Genomic DNA, 24,564 nt, shown 5'->3' on the forward strand with positions numbered 1-24,564 from the left:
AAATATACAAAAAAAACTGTTATATATACAATTAAATGATTAAATTTTCTATTAAATAATTTAGAATTCATTTTAAATAATGAATTGAATAACTATTTTTATATCCAAAATAGATATTATTTTATTTAAAAAAAATAATAACTTTTCCACTTTAAATGCATGAATAAGTAAAATGCGAAGTAAAAATCTATGTAATTTTAGACTTTGGAAAAATGTTATTTTTTGTCCCAGGTTTCAAAGTTTGGAAACCCTGGTATAGATAATCAGGAGCGACAGCAGAGTAAAAAAGAAATCTGCGATAATTGCAGAGGCGTAGCCAGAACATTTTTAAAAGGGTGGCCATTCAATAACCAATGTAAGTTGAGGGGTGGCTATAAGTGGATAGGCGCCAGAATTTCAGGGTTAAGCTACACTGTTCCAACAGGAAAATTAATAAGCAAAACATCCATGTTTTCTAAATGAAGACAAACTATCCTTTCCTACAGCCTTTGCTAACAAATAGACGCATATAGAGTGGATACAATTCTTTCTGGGGAAAACATTGTTTTCATTACCATTACTTATTTTTATCAATCATTCTGCAAAAAAAGATATTTACAAGTAAAAATATCTACATAAATTCATTATTTAATACGTTTTTATTAAAATAGTTATTTATCTATGATTTCACTGAAGACTCCTAGATGACTTGCAGAGAGACATAATTTTCTCTTTACCCAATATAACACAAAATCTAGTTCTGAAAAGAGCAGGAAATATGTACTTAGCTTGAATTTCAGTATATTTATGTGCATAATTAACCGCTGTATATTTGTTGTCAAGTAAATGTTAATATATGTAAATTAAAATGGTTTGAATATTCCACTTGAGATTATTACTGTATTAGAGGGGGAAAAGTGGTAGGGGTGGCCAGTGATTGGCTTAGGGTGGCCATAGCCACCCCTGTCCCCCCATCTAGCTCCGCCCCTGGATAATTGGTGTTTCACGAAATGAATGAATGACCGATGCAGAGATATTTGGAGAAAAACCTTCCCAATACCTGCTTTCAGGCACAGCGGTGGCAGAGAAATGATGAAGGATTTTTTTTTTCACAGGATAAGCCACAAAAACCTCTGTTTAGCAATTAATTGTAGAGTTCAATCGGAGTTCCTGTGTCCTAAAAGTTTCTCACTGACTGTTTTTCTGGTGTTGGACTTCTTTCTACCATAGTTCAGCTTCTTGGCTCAGGAGACAGAATCCAAACCGCAAGAAAACCAACCTCCCTGTCTGCTAGCTTCAGTTAGCAACTTTAATCGTTAAAGTTTGTAACAAGAATGTCCACAAATATGACTTTTATGAGTCCTAATGGATAAAAATCCACGCTTTTAAATAAGGTAAACCTTATAAACACAATCATACGTCTGAATTTTTATCTTTTGTCTTGATCTGTTCATCTAATAACAAAAGACAGACTTAGACTTCGTATAAGCTAAAGAAAAGCGGCAGAAATAAGCATCAGTAGCGATCAGGAGAGATGTAGGGAAAAAACAATCCATAGACAGCCCGCCTCCTGTAAAAAGAGATTTATTATCTGTTGATCACAATCTTTCTTTTCTTTAAAAAGATGATTGGTGCTGTTTGAAGAGGAGTCAAAGGCTCAGGAGGGCTCTGGAGGTTGGTTTGAGGATTATGAGGATGTCCCCCATCTGAGGCGATGGCCTGGTGAGATGTCTGCTGTGAGTTTCAGACAATCATGATGGACAGAAGAAGTTCACAAAGACTTTTCTCTGCTGTCGCAAACAGAGCCCCTCTGCCATTCTAAACATGAACGAAAATGAAAAGACGACTTCTCTCAAAGATTTCCTGTAAATTTGTCGAGCAGAGATGCAAGAGAGGCAAAATGGGCCCTTTGTCTTGTGTCTCATCCTGATTTATTTCTATTACTCTTAAAGTGGATGTGGAAAGACTTGGAAACATATGAGAACATGACATCATAGATTATTGTTTTCCAGATGCCTTTAGTTTAAGATCTTTGGATTTTCCCACCCTGGATGGCCATATATATATACACCAATTTGTTACAAAAAAATGGGGCAAAACAAGAACTCTGAGTACTTTAATCTAGATATTTACCTGTGCCTGTTTATCCACCTAATGAAAACTCACAGACTGTCTGGAAATTGTATATCTATGATACTACTGACTCATCCTTTCTTTTCTTAGACACATTCAACCCCTTGACTTTTCTAGAAATACTTCCCATAAACTAATGTTGATCTTTATTAATTGGCTAAAACGAGTAAAATAATGACAGAGAGTGGACTGGGAAGTCTAATCTATGACGTGAATGTAAAGTCAGTCAACAGGCAACCACATGAGGAGCACGAGACACAATAATAAATGATCAGCACTCCCTCTAGTGGCTGAAAAGTGAATTACATAAGCAAAAGCTTGGTTTGGACTATTATAAGATGTGATAATTCTAGTATAGCTTTGAAATTTTGGACTTTTCTAATGAACAGATGCAAAAATAAGTTTTAAACTCCTATTTTACAAATACCTGTAAGGTTGTTTTTTTTTTTTTTTCAAACAGTGGAGCTCCATAAAATCACTGAAGCTCCAAATGTTACTTTCTACACAGTCATACTGATTTTTCATGCAGATTATGCTCCACTTTCTCTGTGACGTATGCTCTTTTAGGTTTTATCATTATTACAGACAGTTTCTTAGAATGGGAAAAAAAATGCTTGTTAATTTTACTGTTTAGTACAGGAGTTTTCAGCGTGTCCAGTTTTTAGATCTTTGGATCTATGTTTCTTGTCAGTAGGTTGGAAAAATGTCCTTTGTAACAAAATTTCCCACAAATATCAACATCCTATAAAGAAAAATCTCTGAAAATAACCATATTTTTAAGTATTTTTTTAAATATGCAGAAAATAGTCTGTAAAGCTTTAGCAAAACGGTTAGATAAAGTCACTCCTCTCATAATCCACCCAGATCAAACTGGTTTCATTAAAGGGAGGCAGTCAGCTGCTAACACACGCAGACTGCTGAATTTAATAGATTATTCCTACAGCAAAAATCTTAAATCCTATATATTGTCCTTAGATGCAGAAAAAGCATTCGATAGAGTAAACTGGAAATTTTTATTTGCTACTCTACATAAATTTGGCTTTGGCAATTCCTTTATAAATTGGTTAAAAATATTATACAGCTTCCCAACAGCCTGTGTCAGGACAAACAATCAAACATCTTCCAGTTTTTGTCTCCAGAGGGGCACCAGACAGGGATGCCCACTCTCCCCCTCACTTTTTGCTATTTTTATTGAGCCTCTGGCTGCTACAATCAGACAAACAAATATGATTAAAGGTATAAAAGGCATGAAAATGGAGCATAAAATTAGTCTTTACGCAGATGATGTATTACTTTATCTCCAGCACTCAAACACTTGCCTCTCTCAAGTGATTAGTTTACTAGAATCTTTCTCAAAAGTCTCAGAATACTCTATAAATTGGTCTAAATCTGTAATACTACCAATTAATTGCTCTCTACAGAATCCCTCAGGTCTACAATTGCAATCAGGAAATATCAAATATTTGGGAATTACTGTGTCATCTAAACTAGCTGAGTTACCAAAACTCAACCACACCCCTCTTTTAATGAAAATAGAAGAGGACCTAGAAAGATGGAAATCGCTTCCGATCTCCCTTTTGGGTCGGGTAGCCTCAATTAAAATGATGGTCTTACCCAGAATTAACTACCTATTTTCAATGATCCCAAATAAACCATCAACCGAATGGTTTAAATCTCTAGATTCTTCCATCTCTAAATTTCTTTGGAAGGACAAACCCCCTCGTATCAGCTTAAAAACACTACAGAAAACTAAAGACAGAGGGGGACTAGATTTACCTAACTTCCAATACTACTATTTAGCAAATAGATTACAATACATCTCTAAATGGATAAAACATAATCCCTTAGATGAGCCCTGGATAGACACAGAACAGGATATATGCAGTAATATAATAATCTCAGATTTGCCGTTTATTAGCTCTAAGATCAAACGGCACCCATGTTTCAAAAATATTAACATCAGCTCTTCCCTGACAGCATGGTGGGAATTTCTAAAAATAACGAACTCATCACTTATCCCGTGCAGTCGTACACCCATCTGGAATAACCCTGACATTCTACAAAACAATAATGTGATAAACTTTCCGTACTGGAAGAATAAAGGTATTACATATCTGGATCATTTGTTTGAAGGTACGGAGTTTATCACATTCGCTAGATTAAATTTGCAATATGGCATTAACAAAAATAAATTCTTAGAATATGAGCAAATCAAAGCTATAATTAGAAATAAATTTAAGCATATTGATGGAGGTTTAATAATTCCAACTAAAATATCAGAGTTTCTAGAGTTAACCCCCCCCAAACTACTGTCTAAGTTATACAGGACACTGACTAAACTGGATGATACAATATCTCTTCCTATTACTAAATGGGAGGAGGATTTATCAGTCAGCTTTGAACAAAACATCTGGGCTCAGATATGTCTAAGAACTTTTAACATGACCAGAAACCCCAATTTACAATTAATACAATACAAAATCCTCCACAGAGTGCACTATACAGGTCAAAGATTATTCAAGATGGGTTTTGCGCAATCTAACATCTGTCCACAGTGCACAGGCAATCGACTTGATAATTATTTTCACGCGCTATGGTTATGCACGCCGGTTCAGAGATTCTGGGTACAGGTATGTAAGGATCTATCACTGTGCCTGGGTTGTAAAATCCTAATTTCCCCTTCAGTTTGCTTGCTGGGTGACTTTGAGGGAAGCTCTATGGGAAAAAAATCGGTTTGCTTGGCATTCACTGCATTATGTATCGCAAAGAAAACTATCCTCATGAATTGGAAGAGTAAGGATAAACTCAACATCAATCAGTACAGAGATCTGTTGTTGGATCATATTAATCTTGAGACAGCATCTGCATCCCCATCAGACCGATCTCTCTGGGCTCCCTTGATCGGCTCCATCACTTAGTGTAGTGGGGGGCTATGGGGTGCGTCTTGTGGGGCGCGGGGGCTAGTTCGGGGGTCCTTGGGTCCTGGGGGCTCGGGGGGGTGCTCGGAGCGGGGTGCCTGGCGGGTCTGGCCCGGGGGACTGTTGCCCCCGTCGGGGCGGGGTCTGGGGCGCCGCGGGGGGGTCCTGCGGCGGCCGCGTGCGGTGCTCTTGGGGGGTTCCGTGGTGGCGGACGTGGGCTACTGGCCTGGTGGCTGTGCTGCTGCTGGGTGGGGCTGGGCGCCGGGCATCGGTTCTTTTGTGGTGCTGGCCGGGGTGCTTCTGCTCTGCGGGGCGTCGGGGCGTGCCTCGTCTTCCGGTGCCGGGTTTCGGTGGTTGGCCGTGGTGCTTGCCGTGGTTGCGTCGTCCGGGGGGGGGCGTGGGTGGTCGCGCCTGTGGCCGGGGTTCGTGTGTGTCTGTTGTGGGCGGGTTGCGGGCGTCGGGGGTCCCTTTGGAGTGCCCCCGGGTCGGGGTGTCGCTTCGCTCTGTTGGGGCGGGTGCCGGTGACGCGTGGTGCGGTGCATCGTGCGCGGCTTGGGAGTGGAGGGTTGCTCGGTGTTTGGCGGCGGGGGGGGGACGGGCCGTGGCCGGCGTGGCCGTCCTCCTCTCGGCGGCCTGTGGGCGGTGCGGGGCCGGAGCGGGGTGGGTCGTGCTGCTTTCGCGCCGGGCGCGGCGGGGGTGGTGGGGTCGCGTCTGCTGCTTTCTTTTTGCTGCTTGTGCCGGCTTCTGGCGGCTGGGGCGGCCTTGCTGCTCTGGCTCTCTGGCGTGCGCCGGGTGGGGCTGCTCTGTCCTTTGCTTTGCCTTGCGGCTGTGTTTGCTGTGGTCGGTGGGGGCGGGGTGGTTTCGTTGTGTTTTTGGGTGGGGGAGTCCGCCTGGGGGCTTGGTTGGTGCCGTCGGTTCGTCCTTGTCGGCCTTCCGGTGTTGTTTCTGTTGGGGCTGCTCGGGCCCCCGCATGCCGGCGGTGCGCTGCCGGGGGGATTCCTGTTCGGCGGGCTTGCCTGTCTCCTGGGAGGGCAGGCATGTTGACTTTTCTGGGGAGGAGCATCTGGGTGGAGGGGTCCTCGTGGTGTGGCGGTGGGTGTTGGGCACTGGCTTGTTTGCGGCCGTTCTTCTCCGGTGAGGGGGAGAATATTATAATTTTTTTGTTTTTGTTTTTGTTTTTGTTTGTTTTTTGTGTGGGAGGGGGTGTGTGGGCGGGGGGATCGGGGCTTGGAGTGGGGCTCGGGATTTGCGCTTAGCTGTGTTGTGTGGCTTTCTTCTTCTTCGGATTGGTGCTGTGGGACCGGTGTTGGGGGGAGTCGTTCGGGGGCCGGGGTCGGGGTGGGGGTGCTGGCGCCGGTGCCGGGGGTTTTTGGGCATTGCCCGGCCCTACTGCGGGGTGGGTCTGGGGTGGCTCCTTGGGCCTGGGATCCCTGGGGCGCATTGCCCTTGGGCGGGGTCCCCGGTGGGGGTTCGGGGGTTCGGGTTCTGTGGGGAGTGCTGCTTGGGTTCTGGGCCGGTGTACGCCTGGCTGTCTGTCCCTGCTGCCACGGCCTCTGGTGTGCCGGGGTGCCTCGGGGCCTGCTGGGCTGGGGGGGGGCATGGACATTAACACCTATGGCAAGTGCTTACCCCCTCACGGGTTTGCACTCTGTAAGTGGGGGAAGGGGAGGGAGGGGGAGTAGGTATGATCTCGGCCTGGATGTCTTCTGTCGCTTGTGTGGTGAGTAGCTTGATTGTTATTGTAGGGGAGGGATTACATCTCCGGAGGGGGGGTGGTGATAGAGGGAAGAAGATCTTTGAAGGGCTTTGGGTCTGGCTCCCTGTCTTGGTCCTGGTCCGTGCTGCCCCCTGGTGGGGCTTCGTCCGGGGTGGGGGCTCTGCGTGTTGCGCGTTGGCTGGCCGGCTGGGATTGTCCCTTCCCTTATTCATTTATGTATTTATTATTATTATTTTTTTTCTTATCTTCCTTTTATATTTTTTTATTTATTTATTTATTTATTTTTTTTTTTATTATTATTTTTTTTTATTTAATTTATTTATTTATTTTATTTATTTTTTTTTTATTTATTTATCTACTTATTTATTTATTTATTTTTTTTTATTATTATTATTTTTTTGGATGGACAGGACGGGGGGGGGGTGGTGGAGTCGGCTCCGTGCCCGGCTGGCTGGTGGGTCCTGCTGCCGGTCCCGTGCCCCCGGGCTATGGTGGTGAAACTGGTGGGGCCCCCTTCTCTGGGGGGGCTCTCGGGGAACGGGGTGGGGCTGGCTGCGGGGCCTAGGTGGCCTGCTGGCGGCGGGGCTGTCACCTCTGCTCTCCCCAAAGAAGGTTGGATGGAGGGGCATGAAGTGCCTGGTTGAAGGTTTTTTTTTTTTTTTTTTTTTTTTGTTCTTTTCGGGGGGGGGGGGGCGGTTCTGGTTGGGTGGCCGGCGCGGGATGGGTGGGCCCCGGTCCCGGGGGGGGCTCTTGCGGGGGGTGGTCCGGTCCGTGTGCGGGGTGGGGGGCCGGGCTTGAAGCAGGAAAGAGATGGGTTGGTGTGGCGGTGTCGCCGCTCCCCTCCCCTCACATCCGGATTTTAGGTTCACTTATGGGGTCATCCGATAGTCCCGGGACCGACCACCGGTGTCACCGGGTTTTTGGTCCTGGTATTATTGGATGTGAGTGTTATGTGTGAATGTGTGTCTGCGTTGTTATTTTCTTTATTTATTATTATTATTATTTCATTCAATTTTTTTTTTTTTTTTTTTTTTTTTTTTTTTTTTTCCTGTGGTACGAGTGGGGGCACTAGGGAGGGAAGGCATGATTGAGATGGTGTGTTTTTTTTTTTTTTTTTTTTTTTTTTTTTTTTTTCTTTCCCAGGTTGGGGTCTCAACCGCACCCTCTCCCAAATACATCTCAAGTCTCCGCTAAGTGCGGAGCCCATTCCCCCCGTCCTGCTCTCCCTCCGCTGGCTGGCGTCGGGGCTCACCGGTGCACTGGTGGAGCTGGGGGTGGATGCCCGGGGGACTGCTGGCTCATTCCTGGCGGCCTCTCCACTGGCCCCGGCCGGCCGGGGCTTTGCTGGGGCTCCTGTCTGGGGGTGGGGTGCCCTTGGGGCCTCGGATCCCTGGGGCCTGGGACTGGATCCGCTTCGGGGTGGGGCTGGGTGTTGTTCGGGGATTTTCGGGGTCGGTGCCGGTGCCTTCGCTACGATGCCGGTTCCTGGGCGGTGTTTCTTTCCTATGCCGGTTCTGTGGTATCGGTTCGGGGAGGGGGGGAGCTGCGCGGCATGGTGGGGTGCGGGTCTTGGGTCCTGTTTTGGGCTCCGGTTTTTCCGCTCGCACTTCTCCTCTTGCCTATTTATTTTAATTGTAATTATTAATTAATTTATTTATTTACCTATTTATTTATTTATTTATTTATTTATTTATTTTTTTTTTCTCTTCCTCGGTGGGGGGGAGCGGTTGCGGGCGGGTCGGTGTCTGGTGTCCGCTGTCGCATTGTGGGGGCCCCTTTTTTTTTTTTTTTTTTTTTTTTTTCTCTTTTTTTCTTTGGGGGGTTTGGCATGTCTGTTTTCTCGGGGGGCAGGCGGGCCTGCTGGGTGGGGGTCCTGCTGGCGGCGCGCCGCTGGTGTGTGGGGGTCCGGGCGGCTCCGGCGGGGGTAGTGTTGGGGGGCCGGTCTGGGCGGGCTGGCTGCGCTGGCTGGGTATTCGGGTGGGTTTTCACTCCTGGAGGCATGGCGGGGCTGCTCTGTTCCCGCTGATCGCGGCGGGTGGGGCTGCGGGGCGGGTGGGGGCCTGGGGTGGCTATGACCGGCGCGTGGTGGGGGGCCGGGGCGGCGGAGCTGCTCTGGCCGCGTGTCGGGGCCTGGTGCGGGCTGCGGGGGGGGGGTGGCGGACGTGGCTGGGCTGCTTTGGCATCGTCCGGTGGGGGGGGCGGCGCGGTTCGCTCCGCTCTGGCTTTGTGCTGCCCCTCGGGCTGCTGGGGGGGTGGTTGCGCCGGCTGCGGTCTGCTCCTCTTGCGGTTTTGCGCCGGGCGGCTTTTCTGCTCTCGGGCTGATTCTGTGCGCGGTGTGTTTCGTTGCGCGCTGTTGGCATCGGTCTTGGTGGGGTGGGGCTGCGCTTTTGGCCGGGGGGGCGTTTTGGGGGGGGTCCCGCGGCGCTCGTGGCCGGTTCGCGGCGGATGCGCATGGGCCCCGGCCGGGGGCGGGGCCGTCTTAGTGTTTTCCTGGGTGGTGCGGTCGCGGTGGGTGTTGCGGCCGGTCGCCGGGGCTTGGTGCGGGGGGGCGGGGCGTGTTTCGGTGCTCTGTGGGGCTGGGGCGTTTCGGTCGGCGCCGTGGGGGGGCTGGTGTTCGGCGCCCGGCCCTACTTCGGGGTGGCCGGCTGCCGGCGGGGCCCGCGGACTCGTCCCTGCGGCTCCCCGGGGCGCCGGCATGGCGGTGGCTGGGGGGCTTCCTCGTGGCTGTCTCTCCTCCTGCCTTGGTGGGGTCTGATTTCCGGGGCTGGCCCCGCCTTGGTGCCTTCGCTTCTGGGGTCCCCTTGGGCGCCTGGGGCTTTGGGTCTCCCGGCGCTGGACTCAGTGCTCTGGGGGGTGTGCCTCTCCGGCTCTCCACAACCACTATTGAGCATTTTTTTCTATGGTTAAAACTTTACATGCACAAGTTCACCCTCACAAACAACTACAGGTGCTAGGCTTCAGGTACTTAGAGATTCACTTCCAAACAGAAACCCCACATTCATATCTTCAGGTAACACAGAGTACATGTCAGACTTAATAATATTACTTTAGTGATAGTTTCAAGGTGTTTGCTTTATTGTATATCTCGTACCATGTTTTTTGGTTGTGCTGTTCTTTTTTCTTTTTTTTTTTTTTTTTTTTTTTTTTTCCTGTGGTACGAGTGGGGGCACTAGGGAGGGAAGGCATGATTGAGATGGTGTGTTTTTTTTTTTTTTTTTTTTTTTTTTTTTTTTTTTCTTTCCCAGGTTGGGGTCTCAACCGCACCCTCTCCCAAATACATCTCAAGTCTCCGCTAAGTGCGGAGCCCATTCCCCCCGTCCTGCTCTCCCTCCGCTGGCTGGCGTCGGGGCTCACCGGTGCACTGGTGGAGCTGGGGGTGGATGCCCGGGGGACTGCTGGCTCATTCCTGGCGGCCTCTCCACTGGCCCCGGCCGGCCGGGGCTTTGCTGGGGCTCCTGTCTGGGGGTGGGGTGCCCTTGGGGCCTCGGATCCCTGGGGCCTGGGACTGGATCCGCTTCGGGGTGGGGCTGGGTGTTGTTCGGGGATTTTCGGGGTCGGTGCCGGTGCCTTCGCTACGATGCCGGTTCCTGGGCGGTGTTTCTTTCCTATGCCGGTTCTGTGGTATCGGTTCGGGGAGGGGGGGGAGCTGCGCGGCATGGTGGGGTGCGGGTCTTGGGTCCTGTTTTGGGCTCCGGTTTTTCCGCTCGCACTTCTCCTCTTGCCTATTTATTTTAATTGTAATTATTAATTAATTTATTTATTTACCTATTTATTTATTTTTTTTTTTTTTTTTTTTTTTTTCTCTTCCTCAGTGGGGGGGAGCGGTTGCGGGCGGGTCGGTGTCTGGTGTCCGCTGTCGCATTGTGGGGGCCCCTTTTTTTTTTTTTTTTTTTCTCTTTTTTTCTTTGGGGGGTTTGGCATGTCTGTTTTCTTGGGGGGCAGGCGGGCCTGCTGGGTGGGGGTCCTGCTGGCGGCGCGCCGCTGGTGTGTGGGGGTCCGGGCGGCTCCGGCGGGGGGTAGTGTTGGGGGGCCGGTCTGGGCGGGCTGGCTGCGCTGGCTGGGTATTCGGGTGGGTTTTCCCTCCTGGAGGCATGGCGGGGCTGCTCTGTTCCCGCTGATCGCGGCGGGTGGGGCTGCGGGGCGGGTGGGGGCCTGGGGTGGCTATGACCGGCGCGTGGTGGGGGGCCGGGGCGGCGGAGCTGCTCTGGCCGCGTGTCGGGGCCTGGTGCGGGCTGCGGGGGGGGTGGCGGACGTGGCTGGGCTGCTTTGGCATCGTCCGGTGGGGGGGCGGCGCGGTTCGCTCCGCTCTGGCTTTGTGCTGCCCCTCGGGCTGCTGGGGGGGGGTGGTTGCGCCGGCTGCGGTCTGCTCCTCTTGCGGTTTTGCGCCGGGCGGCTTTTCTGCTCTCGGGCTGATTCTGTGCGCGGTGTGTTTCGTTGCGCGCTGTTGGCATCGGTCTTGGTGGGGTGGGGCTGCGCTTTTGGCCGGGGGGGGCGTTTTGGGGGGGGTCCCGCGGCGCTCGTGGCCGGTTCGCGGCGGATGCGCATGGGCCCCGGCCGGGGGCGGGGCCGTCTTAGTGTTTTCCTGGGTGGTGCGGTCGCGGTGGGTGTTGCGGCCGGTCGCCGGGGCTTGGTGCGGGGGGGCGGGGCGTGTTTCGGTGCTCTGTGGGGCTAGGGCGTTTCGGTCGGCGCCGTGGGGGGGCTGGTGTTCGGCGCCCGGCCCTACTTCGGGGTGGCCGGCTGCCGGCGGGGCCCGCGGACTCGTCCCCGCGGCTCCCCGGGGCGCCGGCATGGCGGTGGCTGGGGGGCTTCCTCGTGGCTGTCTCTCCTCCTGCCTTGGTGGGGTCTGGTTTCCGGGGCTGGCCCCGCCTTGGTGCCTTCGCTTCTGGGGTCCCCTTGGGCGCCTGGGGCTTTGGGTCTCCCGGCGCTGGACTCAGTGCTCTGGGGGGTGTGCCTCTCCGGCTCTCCACAACCACTATTGAGCATTTTTTTCTATGGTTAAAACTTTACATGCACAAGTTCACCCTCACAAACAACTACAGGTGCTAGGCTTCAGGTACTTAGAGATTCACTTCCGAACAGAAACCCCACATTCATATCTTCAGGTAACACAGAGTACATGTCAGACTTAATAATATTACTTTAGTGATAGTTTCAAGGTGTTTGCTTTATTGTATATCTCGTACCATGTTTTTTGGTTGTGCTGTTCTTTTTTCTTTTTTTTTTTTTTTCTTTTTTTTTTTTTTTTCTCCATCTCATTACAGGTGTTGAAGCAGACTGAAAATGTTTTGTCATTGTCTCCTTCCTATCTCCTCTTTCTTTCATCTTTTGTCCTGTTTTTTTCTTTTTCCTTCTTCTTCTTCTGTTTTTCTGCTCTACTTACATTGCAGTGTCCATATGAACTGTAAAACTCCCTGCATAATTATAATAAAGCAATTTATATACATGAAACAAGTGGAGCGGTATGGCAATTGCGATACCGCTACACTTGTGAAAGTAAAATCTGTTGGGCTCCTTTTGGCATCAAGACAATTTTTCTTATTGCCACCTTGCCAGACAGGACACTGTAAAAAAAAATAAATAAATAAATAAATAAATAAATATGCAGAACCTGGTATTTTTTGTAACCTTTTAGTTTGACGTTTGGTCCATAATTAATTGGGAAATCCAGACTCTGCCAACCTGCCATCAATGGATAAGGGACCTCTTTTATTTTAATTAACATGGAGAAAATCTAAAGTCTTCTGCTTCTTCCAGGAAAACATGGAGGCTGTATGTTTATTTTGTTTGTTTTATTTCTCTTCTTTGTTTATATAGTTGAGCTTTGTGATAATAACCAATAAAACTCAATGCTTGTTACTTTAAATGATCATTTATGTGATTAAAACCCAATAAACAGCTGAGAGAAAAATAAAATAAGTCGTTTCTGATGTATTCCTGGTCCCAAGTACTATAAAAGCAGCAAAACTCTTTGGTTAGACCTTTAATATTAGAAAAAAATATCTCTTGCAACTTAACAAAAACTAAAAAAAATAAGTGGAGCACTTTATTTAGACATGATACTTTCCAAAATGAAATGTTTGCTGGTCATCTAAGTCTGCAGATAATTAAACACAACCCTAAAATAAAACATGAAGAAGGAAGCATCATCCTGTAGGAACGTTTTATATAATGCTTTATATAAGTAAAGATAATCTGAGCATTCTGTATGTTCAGAAATGCAGGTAGCTAAATGTATTTCTGCTTATAAACACCACATAAAATAAAATGCCCTTGAACGCAGCACCAATTTAAATGCTATTCTAAAATTAGCATCAGCAACTGCTAAAGTAAACATGCAGATAACCCATAAATAAAGTCTATAGATATAGTCTATATTATTTTCTTTGTGGCACCCCTTAAACTGTGCCATCCTGGGCAGAAAGCCATATAGAAAGATTCTCCAGGTCAAAAAAATAAAAATAAAAAATTCATAGAAAATGAAAACAGATGATGACAGCTCTGATAAACCTGAGCTTTTTGACAAAGAACTAAAAATGTAAAGACTTGCACCACAGCATGATGCTACCACCTCCATATTCCATTGTAATAATGGTGAGTTCAGGGTTCAGATTTCTATTTGTAAAACCTTCTTTTTTATCATATGTGTGAGCTTACTGCATAAAATCCTCCAAAAACCTATTTAATATTGCGGTTGCAATGTCACAAAATACAAAAAAATCAAAGAATATTGATTCTGTGTATCGCTTTAATTTGAAACGTGCAAGTTTTTCCAGCGGGTTTTATGATGAAAGGAAAGCAGGAAGCTTTCAGTCACTTTTCAGGAAGAGAAAGAGTTGAAGAAAGTAGAGCGGCTGCTGTGGGCTCCTCCTCCTCCACCCCTTTCTGCTGCTATATATAGCTTTCACCCTCCCACACTGACAGGACTTCACTCACAGACATCCCATTAAGGTTGCACTGTGAGAACCGCTACGTCTAAACTTCTCCTTCTTCCCCTCCAGAAAAAGACAAGAAAATGGTGAGTATTGCTGATAAAGACGCTTAATTCTTTCATCAAGTTAAGAAAATGGTTCCTTTCTATTAATATATATATATATGTCTGTGAAGTTTGAATTGTGACTCACTGTTTCCTGCTTTCACACTTCCTTTCTCTTGCTTCATGTTGCATCTGGCCCCCCAACAGTAGCAGTGCAACAGAATGCCAGCCTGTCAAGGTTAACTGTTTCCATATGTGGACTGCTTGTCTGCTGGGGGACTGCTGATGTGGCTTTGTGACTGTTTACAGAACACTCGTGAAAAGAAGCTCAGAGCATAACTTTACATGGAGGGAACCCAGAAAGCTGGACTTTGACTTTTGCAGAATGAATGCAAACAGTTTGGATGTTGTAATGTTTGAAGTTTACAGGAACTCAGGCCGGTTCTGCTGGTTTTTGAATACAGGAAAAGGAAGCTTTTAACAACTGCCTCGATTTTTAAATGAGGGCCCAAAAATTGTTCAGTGGGGCCCGTCAATAAGCCCTTCCAGCTCTTTCCTTTTCCTGCGTAGCACAAAGATCTACTGTGTTTGACCTCCATGCCTGACCTGATTTCAGGCGGGACAACATAGACGAAGCAGATGATTTCCCTCCACCCCCTTCACCAGTCCCTTCTTTGAGGGCAAATCAGCGCAGCGTGTCGCAGCACGCCGCCACACCCCACATTCCCTCAAATCTGTTCAGAAATCACCTCCTAAAGATTTTTTTTTTAAACTAATCCGCAGATAAACTTCTACATGCGATTAGTTGATGAGGTTAGTGGGTTAAAGGCGAGCTATGTGTGGAGGGAGCAGCACCAGACTCAAAATAGCTGCCTGTTATTGCCAAACATAGCAGCTGAGGACCCCTCCCCTCTCCTCTCCTCTCCTTTCCACTAAATGAGCGTTTTAAATGCTCCAAAACGACTGTTTTCTCCTCTTTGTGCAGCTAAAACAGGACCCAAGAGGGATTTTTAATGATTCTCTAACTGCGATAACAATGTTATGTAAAAGCTTTTTATCAGCAAAGAGTCATGCAAAGAATTTCACGTCATTGCCTCACTGTTTAGAGCAGCAGCTAAACATAGCTGGCTCAGAATAAACCCTGAGTTATTGATTATAACTATACGGAGCTAGCAAGAACAGCTTCTCAAACAAAACAAAACTTTCCCTCCAAGCTTGCTGCGACGCTCTGTTTGCTCACACCCGTCACATCCTCAACCATCACCCTACCTTTACAACCAGCTAGATAAATACTTTGGCAGGGCGTGGAGGCACTTTTGGCCCCTGCAGACAAATGATGATTTTGCGATAATGAGAAGCTCCTTCCCCGCCCCTGCTTTTTTATAATCTGTTTTTAGTGCCACTACTTTCGACTGTTGCGTCATACGTGTGAAGCTGTGGTTGATTTCAGATCATAGAGACGTTTCCTTACAAACGCATTCAAATCCTTTTTTGGGAGCATTAGAAAACGGCCAACTTGGTGGGTTTTAATTGGATGCAAAGTTACAGTAGTGAGAAACTGGACAGTGTACGTCCACTGGAACATGAAGTCCCAACAGTGAAACACAGGGTTGACAGTATGATGCTGTGGGATGCTTACATCACAATCTTGCAGTTTTCTTTTAATGTTTCTTTGAATTTTCTTTAAGATGCATATTTGTCTAATTAAAAGTACATTATCTTATACATGGTGTCACCATTATGATACATGGTGGTGGCAGTATGATGCACCATTAAGAGCATCAGATTGAGAGTATTTTATTAGATCCATAATTAGACCTACTTTGAGTAGACCATTTAAATACATGAATTATTGGAGCTTAAGCTGTTCTATTGTTGCTTTTGCTTCATATTTAGGAGAATTCTCATGTTAGAAGGTTAACATCATGGCACAAGGTTGCCTAGAGGTTGTTTTTTGCATCATCCGCATGGCATAATACTGCCACCACTGTGTATCACTGTATGGAAAATGTATTCATGGCTGTTTTGTCAATTTTCCTCCATTTAATTTGTACTGAATGAAGAATAAAGGGTCCAGTTTTGGCTTCATCTGACCAGATGATGTTCCTGCCCATATATTCCCATTTAGAAAAAGTTTCTTATGGCTTTAACAAACCTTCAGTGGGTCTAAATAGTTTTGTAGAAGACTGTTTTGGCTGCAGTGGAAACTCCTCCCTGTTTTTTTAAGCGCTCAACTGACAGCTTCAGCAAGTTCTTACAAGTTTGGTCTAAATCTAATTAAAAAATCTCTTTGTTCTTTCTTTTTTTACTTTTGCTTTGCACAAGAACCCAAAGGAACCCATCTGTTTATATTGTTTTTCTTCTCCTCCTCAGAGAGAGTGCATTTCCATCCATGTCGGCCAGGCCGGTGTCCAGATGGGCAACACATGCTGGGAGTTGTACTGTCTGGAGCATGGCATAATGCCCGACGGCCAAATGCCCAAAGATAAGCCCAGCGGTGGCTATGATGACTCATTTACCACCTTCTTCAGTGAGACCGGGACGGGGAAGTACGTTCCCAGAGCCATCTTTGTGGACCTGGAGCCTACCGTCATTGGTGAGAACCTCCACCGCTCTCTTTGGGGGCAAAATGTCCCCTGTTAACAGCATTATTGTGTGTGTGTGTGTGTGTGTGTGTGTGTGTGTGTGTGTGTGTGTGTGTGTGTGTGTGTGTGTGTGTGTGTGTGTGTGTGTGTGTGTGTGTGTGTGTGTGTGTGTGTGTGTGTGTGTGTGTGTGTGTGTGTGTGTGTGTCAAACCAGCTTTTCTGGTAGCATATTGTAAAGTTTAGAGCAACAAAAACTTGTTTTCAGATGAAACAAAAGGTAGATTTCCAGTGAAAGAAGGTGGAACCTTTCAATAGTCTGTTAATGGTTTGTTTAGTTTGGCGCATGCCTAAAACAATAAGCAAACATAATAAGTCGATTAGCAACTGTTCTTTCCATCAGTGGTTAGACATGAGAGAAAACTTGCTAATATATGTTTATTATTTGACAGGAACTAGGGCTGTTGTAAACGAATATTTTAGTAATCGAGTAATCTATCGATTATTCTTACGATTAATCGAGTAATCGGATAAAAAAAATTTACAAAATAAGCTATTGGCAAATCTGCAAAACACCAGTTAGTCCAGATCAGTCCAATATCTCCTTTTTGAGCATCCCTAACAGTTAAATTTTTGTAGTTTAGAAAGTTTACTTGTAACAGTAGTTTGCTTTAACCTGAAGAAAAGTTATAAGATATTAAATTATATTCAAATAATAAAGTGGCGGGCTCACAAATTTGTACAGAGTTCTGCAGCCTTAACTAGTCATGATAAAATGCAAAAATGTTGCTATTTTTATTAAAACGATGTTATTATTTATTCTTGATTGCTTAGGTATAAACAAATATAGAATTACTACAAAAAATATTAATCAAAAATGTCTAATTCATACATAACAGTAGCGAGAAGAAAATACTGCAACTTTTCAGGATGGAAAGACACCAATAAATAAATGCTTTTCAGCTTATGCCTGTAATCTGTTGCTGCGTATTTTTATTAACAAACTTACATTAAGTCCTGCATAATTTCTTTCAGTTCCACCCTCACATACAATTTACACTACACCCGGTTAAGTAACCGCTATGTTTAGATGTAACGTTAGCAAAATAATGTGCCTCAATTTACATCTGTAACATGGCAGATTATCACACAACGTAGTTAGCAAAGAGAACATAAACGTTACCTGTTGGCAACCGTGTACGAGTTGGATGCATGTAGCGGGTGTTTTCTCTTCAGATGCTGCAACATTGATGTCGTGCTGTTGTGGTAGCTACGCCAATTCTGCTTTGCAGTGGATGCATTGCGCTGTGTTGTCCTTTCTGTTTAGCCTAAAATGTTCCCAAACTTTTGACATTTTTTGTCGCTTTCGGGGTTCTCCTTCTGAGCATTCTCCGGTTCCCTCCATAGCTACAAACTTAGCACAAGCGCTCCAGGCGCTAACGGAAGTGGTAGCGTTGTGCAACACAAAAACCCTCCGGCTAGACCAGTGTGCTGCGTATTTAACAGCATTGCTTATTACAATACAATAAATTTAGCGAAGCTTCGAGGCAGATAAATTTCCTCGAGGATTTTTTGTAATCGAGTTACTCGAGTTACTCGATGAATCGTTTCAGCCCTAACAGGAACACATTTATTTCTGTAACATCTACATAAGAAACGCCATAGAAATCTTCAGATAGTTAAACTAATGTAAACATAAATGTAAACCGATCATAAAGCATAACTTAGATAATAAGCCCCTCCCATGTCTATTTATATTAGCCCCACACAAACTGTTCAAACTTTTTATGGATAAGCTCCACCCACCTCTCGTTTAACTAAACCAATCAAATTTACTTTCTTGCCACACCCCATCACCTTATCATGGCTCCACCCACATAGATTTAATTAGCCGAGCCTTTACGATTTGTTAGCTTTACTCCAATCAGTTAGCCCCAAACCCTAATTTCTGTGGCCAAAGAAGCACTTTCCAAACTGATGCAGCTTTAACCCTTTTTCGAACCGTTATACTCTTTCAGACGAGGTTAGAACCGGAACCTACCGTCAGTTATTTCATCCTGAGCAGCTAATCTCAGGAAAAGAAGATGCTGCCAACAACTACGCCCGAGGCCACTACACTGTTGGAAAGGAGCACATAGATTCTGTCCTTGACAGGATCCGCAAACTGGTGAGAAGGATAATTAAACAGTAGTGGTTAAGACTATAAACCAAGTGTTAACGCTTGAAAACCCTCCAATTTAACTAAATGAAAGCAATTCTGCAATGAGAATTACAGACTTTCTATCAAAATATTCATTTTTATCAACATTGTTTGATACCAGGTGGGTAAAGGAGGGTTTACAGGGCAAAGCCTCTTCACATTGGGTTGATTTAAAAATTGTTTTTAGGCAAAAACTGCCATACCACTTTGACCAAGAGAAACAAAGACATGCCAAATCTATAGCCTATTTATGTTTTCACACATCTTCTGATTAATTGTGTTCTTGGTGTTGTTGTAAAAACTTTTAACAAATCTGGTTTATAATGATGTCTTTTTGGCAAACTCCTCTCTACAAAAGGGAATTGATCTGAATGTACAAAATCTTCCTCTACAAAATGCCCTTGCCCTTACAAGGGCAAGAAATGCATCGTCAGTTTAACTTATCTTTTTGTTATGATGAAAATTATGTTTCAGTCTTTTCTCCCATTGTAAGTTGTGTCTTGTTTTTTCAGTCCGACCAGTGCACAGGACTCCAAGGGTTCCTGGTTTTCCACTCCTTTGGAGGAGGAACTGGTTCTGGCTTTACCTCTCTGCTCATGGAACGTCTGTCGGTAGATTTTGGCAAGAAGTCCAAGCTTGAGTTTGCAATCTACCCAGCTCCTCAGGTGTCCACAGCTGTAGTTGAGCCCTACAACTCCATCCTGACCACCCACACCACCCTAGAGCACTCCGACTGTGCCTTCATGGTGGACAATGAGGCAATCTACGACATCTGCCGCAGGAACCTTGATATTGAACGCCCGTCGTACACCAACCTGAATCGTCTCATCAGTCAGATTGTCTCCTCTATCACTGCCTCCCTTCGCTTTGATGGAGCATTGAATGTAGACCTGACAGAGTTCCAGACCAACCTGGTGCCATACCCTCGCATCCACTTCCCCTTAGCCACCTATGCCCCGGTAATCTCTGCAGAGAAGGCTTATCACGAGCAGCTCACTGTCGCCGAAATAACCAACTCCTGCTTTGAACCGGCCAACCAGATGGTGAAATGCGATCCCCGTCATGGAAAGTACATGGCTTGCTGTCTCCTGTATCGCGGTGATGTTGTGCCCAAAGACGTCAACGTGGCCATCAGCAACATCAAAACCAAGCGCAGCATCCAGTTTGTGGACTGGTGCCCCACTGGCTTCAAAGTGGGCATTAACTACCAGCCTCCAACTGTGGTTCCGGGTGGCGACCTGGCAAAGGTGCAGAGAGCTGTGTGCATGCTAAGCAACACAACAGCCATTGCCGAGGCCTGGGCCCGACTAGACCACAAGTTTGACCTGATGTACGCCAAGAGAGCCTTCGTCCACTGGTACGTTGGAGAGGGGATGGAGGAGGGAGAGTTCTCAGAAGCCAGAGAGGACATGGCCGCCCTAGAGAAGGATTATGAGGAGGTTGGCATTGACTCCTACGAAGAGGATGAGGAGGGGGAAGAATATTAGTTGTGACACCTGAGAAACCTCATTCAGAAGCTGAATGAGTGCTGTTCTGTTTAATGGTGGCTTACAGACCATTTTTAAACGCTGTTGTATAGCAGTTTTAACAAGTTAAATCCCATGGTGTTTCGTTTTATGAAAAACTAACTCCTAAAAAAAGGAAAATGTATTTTCTAATAAAGCTATTTACACCAACATAAACTGTTTAAATCATTTTTGATCCTCAAACTGAGACCACTCACCTTTCTGACATATATTTCATCAATGAGTAAAATTGGTAGGTTGAACTTGAACCCCAGTCGACCTCGGCAGATGGCCGCTCACACTGAACCTGGTTCTGCTGGAGGTTTCTTTCTGTTAAAAGGGACATTTTCCTCTCCACTGTCGCTACAAGCATGCTTAGTGTGAGGGATTTCATTTGAGTCAATGAGTCAATGCAATCCACTGGTTTTCCTTAGATAGAAAACTTCGAATCAAAGTGTCCGTATGATCTGGTGAACTGTAAAGTGCCTTGAGATGATAAATAAACCGAATAAAAAAAAAGACTAAAAATTTTTTACCAACAAAGACTATAAAGCAAAAACTAATATTGGAACAGCTAGATTGATGAGATGAGCGTATTTGGCCACCAGATGGCAGTGTAGACCTAATATGAGAGGACATGAATCATTGCATTATGGTAAAAAGAAAAGAGATAGTCCAGACAAATTACATAAAACATTAATTCAATCAAAATCAATATGATGTATATTTATAGATATGTAAAAGCCTGAACTTTGAGAGAATTTTGAATACTTTTTAATTAGCAAGCATTGAGAGAACTACATAAATGTTTAACTCAGTATAACCTCTAGTAAAATAAATCTCAGCTGTGAAATAAGTTGAGGGGAAATTATACTATTTTTTCTTAATGTTTTTCGAAAAATGTTCTCCCCACTAGTTATATTTTCTGTAGAGGAAAAAAGTTGGCGAAGACTAACTTATTTCCTGTAGCAGGTTTCAATTTCTGAAACTTTCTTCTGCCGCCTTTTCTTTTCCTCCTCTGTGGACGAGGCCTTCATATTGGCTCTGTAATTGCTTTGATATAATTACGGCACAGTTCAAGCCTAGTCTCGCCAGTGTTGGACAGGGGATTTAGAGAAGGTCGCGAAGGATAGAAGGAATGATAAATGCAGCTACAGTCCAGCAAGTTCTACTTCTGCTTAATTTTCAGTCTACACTGTAGCTCAGTCGACGGTTGCCACTCAGTCCGTCAAGAAGAAGATAAAAGGCTTCGCTTGAACAGATGTAAACTACTAAAATCTCAACTTTCATTAATACACGTTCTCTTGGTTTTAACTAACATAACATTTAAATTTTGGATTATATGAATTGGAAACCAAGTGAGCCAATCTTTTTAATCCCAAAACTCCAGGAAATGAAAGATGTGTTTTAAGATTTACATTATTTCTATTGACAATAGTGTAGTTCAATTCATTTTAGTCATATAGCACCAATTTGCAACACTTCAACTCAAGTCACTACAGCGTCAATCAAATCATCCGGACAGATTTGTTAAAAGTTTTCAATCTAAGGAAATGCAACTTTATGCATTAAGTCATTGACTTGCAGAATTTACTCCTGGATAAGCATGCAGTAGACATTCCCTTGCATTGTGCCATTGACTGTTCAGCAATCTCTCACACCGAGCATGCATGAAGCAACAGAGGAAAGGAAAACTCCCTTTTAACAGGAAGTAACCTCCAGAACTAGACTCTGTAATTCAATTGGAAAAGCCAGAAGCAGACACTCAAAAGGTACATGGAAGTACTGATCCATTAATACTTTCAATGTGAGAAAAGGTAATGTAAACTAGCGTTATAGGTGGCTCTGTCTAGGAAAGAAACACAGATAAGTGGATGGGTTCTGAGCTACATACATAAACATTTAGTTGCAGCAAAACAAGCTTATATCTCTTTCCAGTAGAGAATTGAGCCTACACACACATACATCCAACTTTAACATCTGTAGATAAAGTTGTGAAAATGAAGCTACTATGATGAGAAAAAGCAGTGAGAACAACAAGTTAGGGGTTGAAATACTGTAGACTTGGAGAATAGAGATAGAATGAAGCAAACTGAGGAAAAGTGTTGCCTTGTCCTCCAGTAGTCTAAGCCTAAAGCAGCATACTTATAGAGACAGGTGAGGATAACCTGAGCCACTCCAACAATAAGCTTTAACAAAAAGGAAAGTTTTAAACCTACCCTTAAAAGTAGACAGGGTGTCTGCCTCACAGACTATAACTGGTAGTTGGTTCCACAGGAGAGGAGCCTGATAACTAAAAGATCTGCCTCCCATTCTAATTTTAGAAATTCTAGGAAACTTTAGTAAACTTGTGGACTGAGAGCAAAATGCTCTGTTAGGGACATAAGAAACAATCAGATCTCTGATATTAGATGGAGCTTGTTTATTTTAAAAACTTGAAATAAATCATTTTAAATTCTCCTCTATTTTTATCAGGGAGATAAATGGAAACTAAATAGGGAGAATAAAACATTTTCATTTTTATTTTCATCCGAACTTGAATCAATGCTTTGCATCACCTTAAGGCTTTTAAATATATTTTGTGGACTTCCTGATAACAATTACAATACTAACTTGTTTTATTTTTTTTTACATTACTAAGCTATTACAATTCCCCCCAACTGACTAAACAGCTTCTCTTACAAATACTCCAGTTTGAAGATGATAATTTATGTCTTTTCTCATGCAGGTTCAAGTCCTCAAAACATTGCCTAATCTGGATTTATGGACAAATTTAGCTAAATACCATTAACATAATAGTGGAAATTATCCACTGTCAACTAACAATTCCATGAATTCAAAGCATATAGCACATATAGGGAAGATTGTCCCTTGCTTTGATCATGTTGTAACCAGTAGCTTAGAGACATTTATTGTTAAAAATGGACCATCTTTTTAGTTTTTTGATGAACTTTTGTTAGTTCTCTCTTATGCTTATGTTATGAATCTGTTTTTTTTTTTGTTTTTCCTCAACCCTTTTATTAGTTTTTATATTTGGGTCTTGCCATATTCTATTATGGCGTTAGCAGTGGCGGCTGGTGAAAAATATTTTTGGTGGGGCTGATATAGCCTAGTGTATGTCTCCAACTAATCCGGAATAAGAATTCAAATAAACAATTGGACAATACATACAATTTAACAGTAATGATTTAATTTACTATATAATAACAGTAACAGTGATGATTTGGGTCACTGTGACGGGGTTCTTTGGCCTCCAAGAATCAGGGCTCAGTCGGGTTACCGGTGTTGGTGATTTATTGTGCTCAAAAACTCAAAACAGGGTGCAAAAGAAACTAAACATATACAAGATACTCTGGGCCTCAGCCTCCCAGCAATGTAACAAAGAAACAGAAAACAAAAATGGCCGCTCTTCTTCCCACAGCCCTCATTAAATAGTTTAAGCCCCTCACCTCAGGCTCTCTTATTTCTGATTTCTTCTCATTAATCAGTTTTGTCCATGTATTACCTCCACAAACAATTGATGTACAAAAACAAACAATTTTTACAACTTAATTCCTTTAAACAGATTCATTGACTTATTCAATTACACCAAACTGGGTTTGAACCCAGCAAAGACGCAGCCAGACTGAAGATGACAGGACAGACGCTGATTGGCCATTAAATTCACCTAGCAATAGTACATGATTGGCAGATTCTCTGCAAATGTGGGTCTGTCTGATCACAGCCCCAAGACAGAGACGGTAGGAGTCTGTCTGTGGAAATCCACAAATGAATGACAGTAGATAGGGAAATGTAATTTATATAATTTGTTTTGGTTATAGGTACACACTCTAGAGAGTAAAACTGACATTTATGAGTTAATTTCTAAAAATATATTTTATGTTTCTCTCTTCTTATCAGGGAGGGCGGTGCCCCAGCGCCCCCTATGGGCCGGCCGCCACTGGGCGTTAGGGGTTTTCCATATTAGTTTGGTTTGTTTATCCTTTGGTCAGTTGTTATCTTGTCTATTTCGCTTCCATATCAGGAATAAACAGGAGTAAAACCTCTGTTGATGTGAAATTGTATAACCATACTTTATCCTTCCACTAAATTTTCCCTTAAAGGTTGGACGAACACCCAGCTTTTATAGTACTGACCATTTGTGACTTTCCCTCATATGCAGTCAGTAGCATTTAGCATCCATAAAACATTAAATTGCTCAAATTGTAATTACAAACATACATTTGCTAAATAGAAACACTGCAATTTGATCAAATGTTTTGATACTCTGGTGATACTGAAACTTTAGATTTCGCAAAACTGCAAAGGAAATGCTTTTTTCACAGTCAGGTGATCTGTAACTGGACATAACTGCCATTTAAAAGGCATATTTTCATTCACAATGACACTGGATATTTTTTTATAGTTAGTTTGTGACAATGAGCCCAGTGAGCATTAGAACTGTGGCTGAAAAATTGATATATCTCTACATCTGCCAATACCATGCTGTTGTTTGCTTAAACAAACATATTTGCGTGCAAGTTAGTCGCATTTCTTAATTATTAGAATTACCACAAT

The 24,564-nt window shown here is 44.4% G+C and overlaps 1 protein-coding gene across 1 annotated transcript; it reads left to right on the forward strand.

Annotated features, from left to right (window-relative positions):
* The first annotated feature begins 13,610 nt into the window (after window positions 1-13,610).
* Window positions 13,611-20,184, forward strand: LOC119781585 (tubulin alpha chain-like). Its single transcript, XM_038282117.1, has 4 exons — window positions 13,611-13,762; window positions 16,094-16,316; window positions 18,321-18,469; window positions 19,015-20,184. Exons 1-4 carry the CDS (start codon window positions 13,760-13,762, stop codon window positions 19,987-19,989), a joined length of 1,350 nt encoding a protein of 449 aa, XP_038138045.1. The 5' UTR covers window positions 13,611-13,759; the 3' UTR covers window positions 19,990-20,184.
* The last annotated feature ends 4,380 nt before the right edge of the window (window positions 20,185-24,564 follow it).

The sequence above is a fragment of the Cyprinodon tularosa genome, unplaced genomic scaffold, assembly GCF_016077235.1.
Source record: "Cyprinodon tularosa strain WSP-4 unplaced genomic scaffold, ASM1607723v1 ctg18, whole genome shotgun sequence".
Lineage (NCBI taxonomy): Eukaryota > Metazoa > Chordata > Actinopteri > Cyprinodontiformes > Cyprinodontidae > Cyprinodon > Cyprinodon tularosa.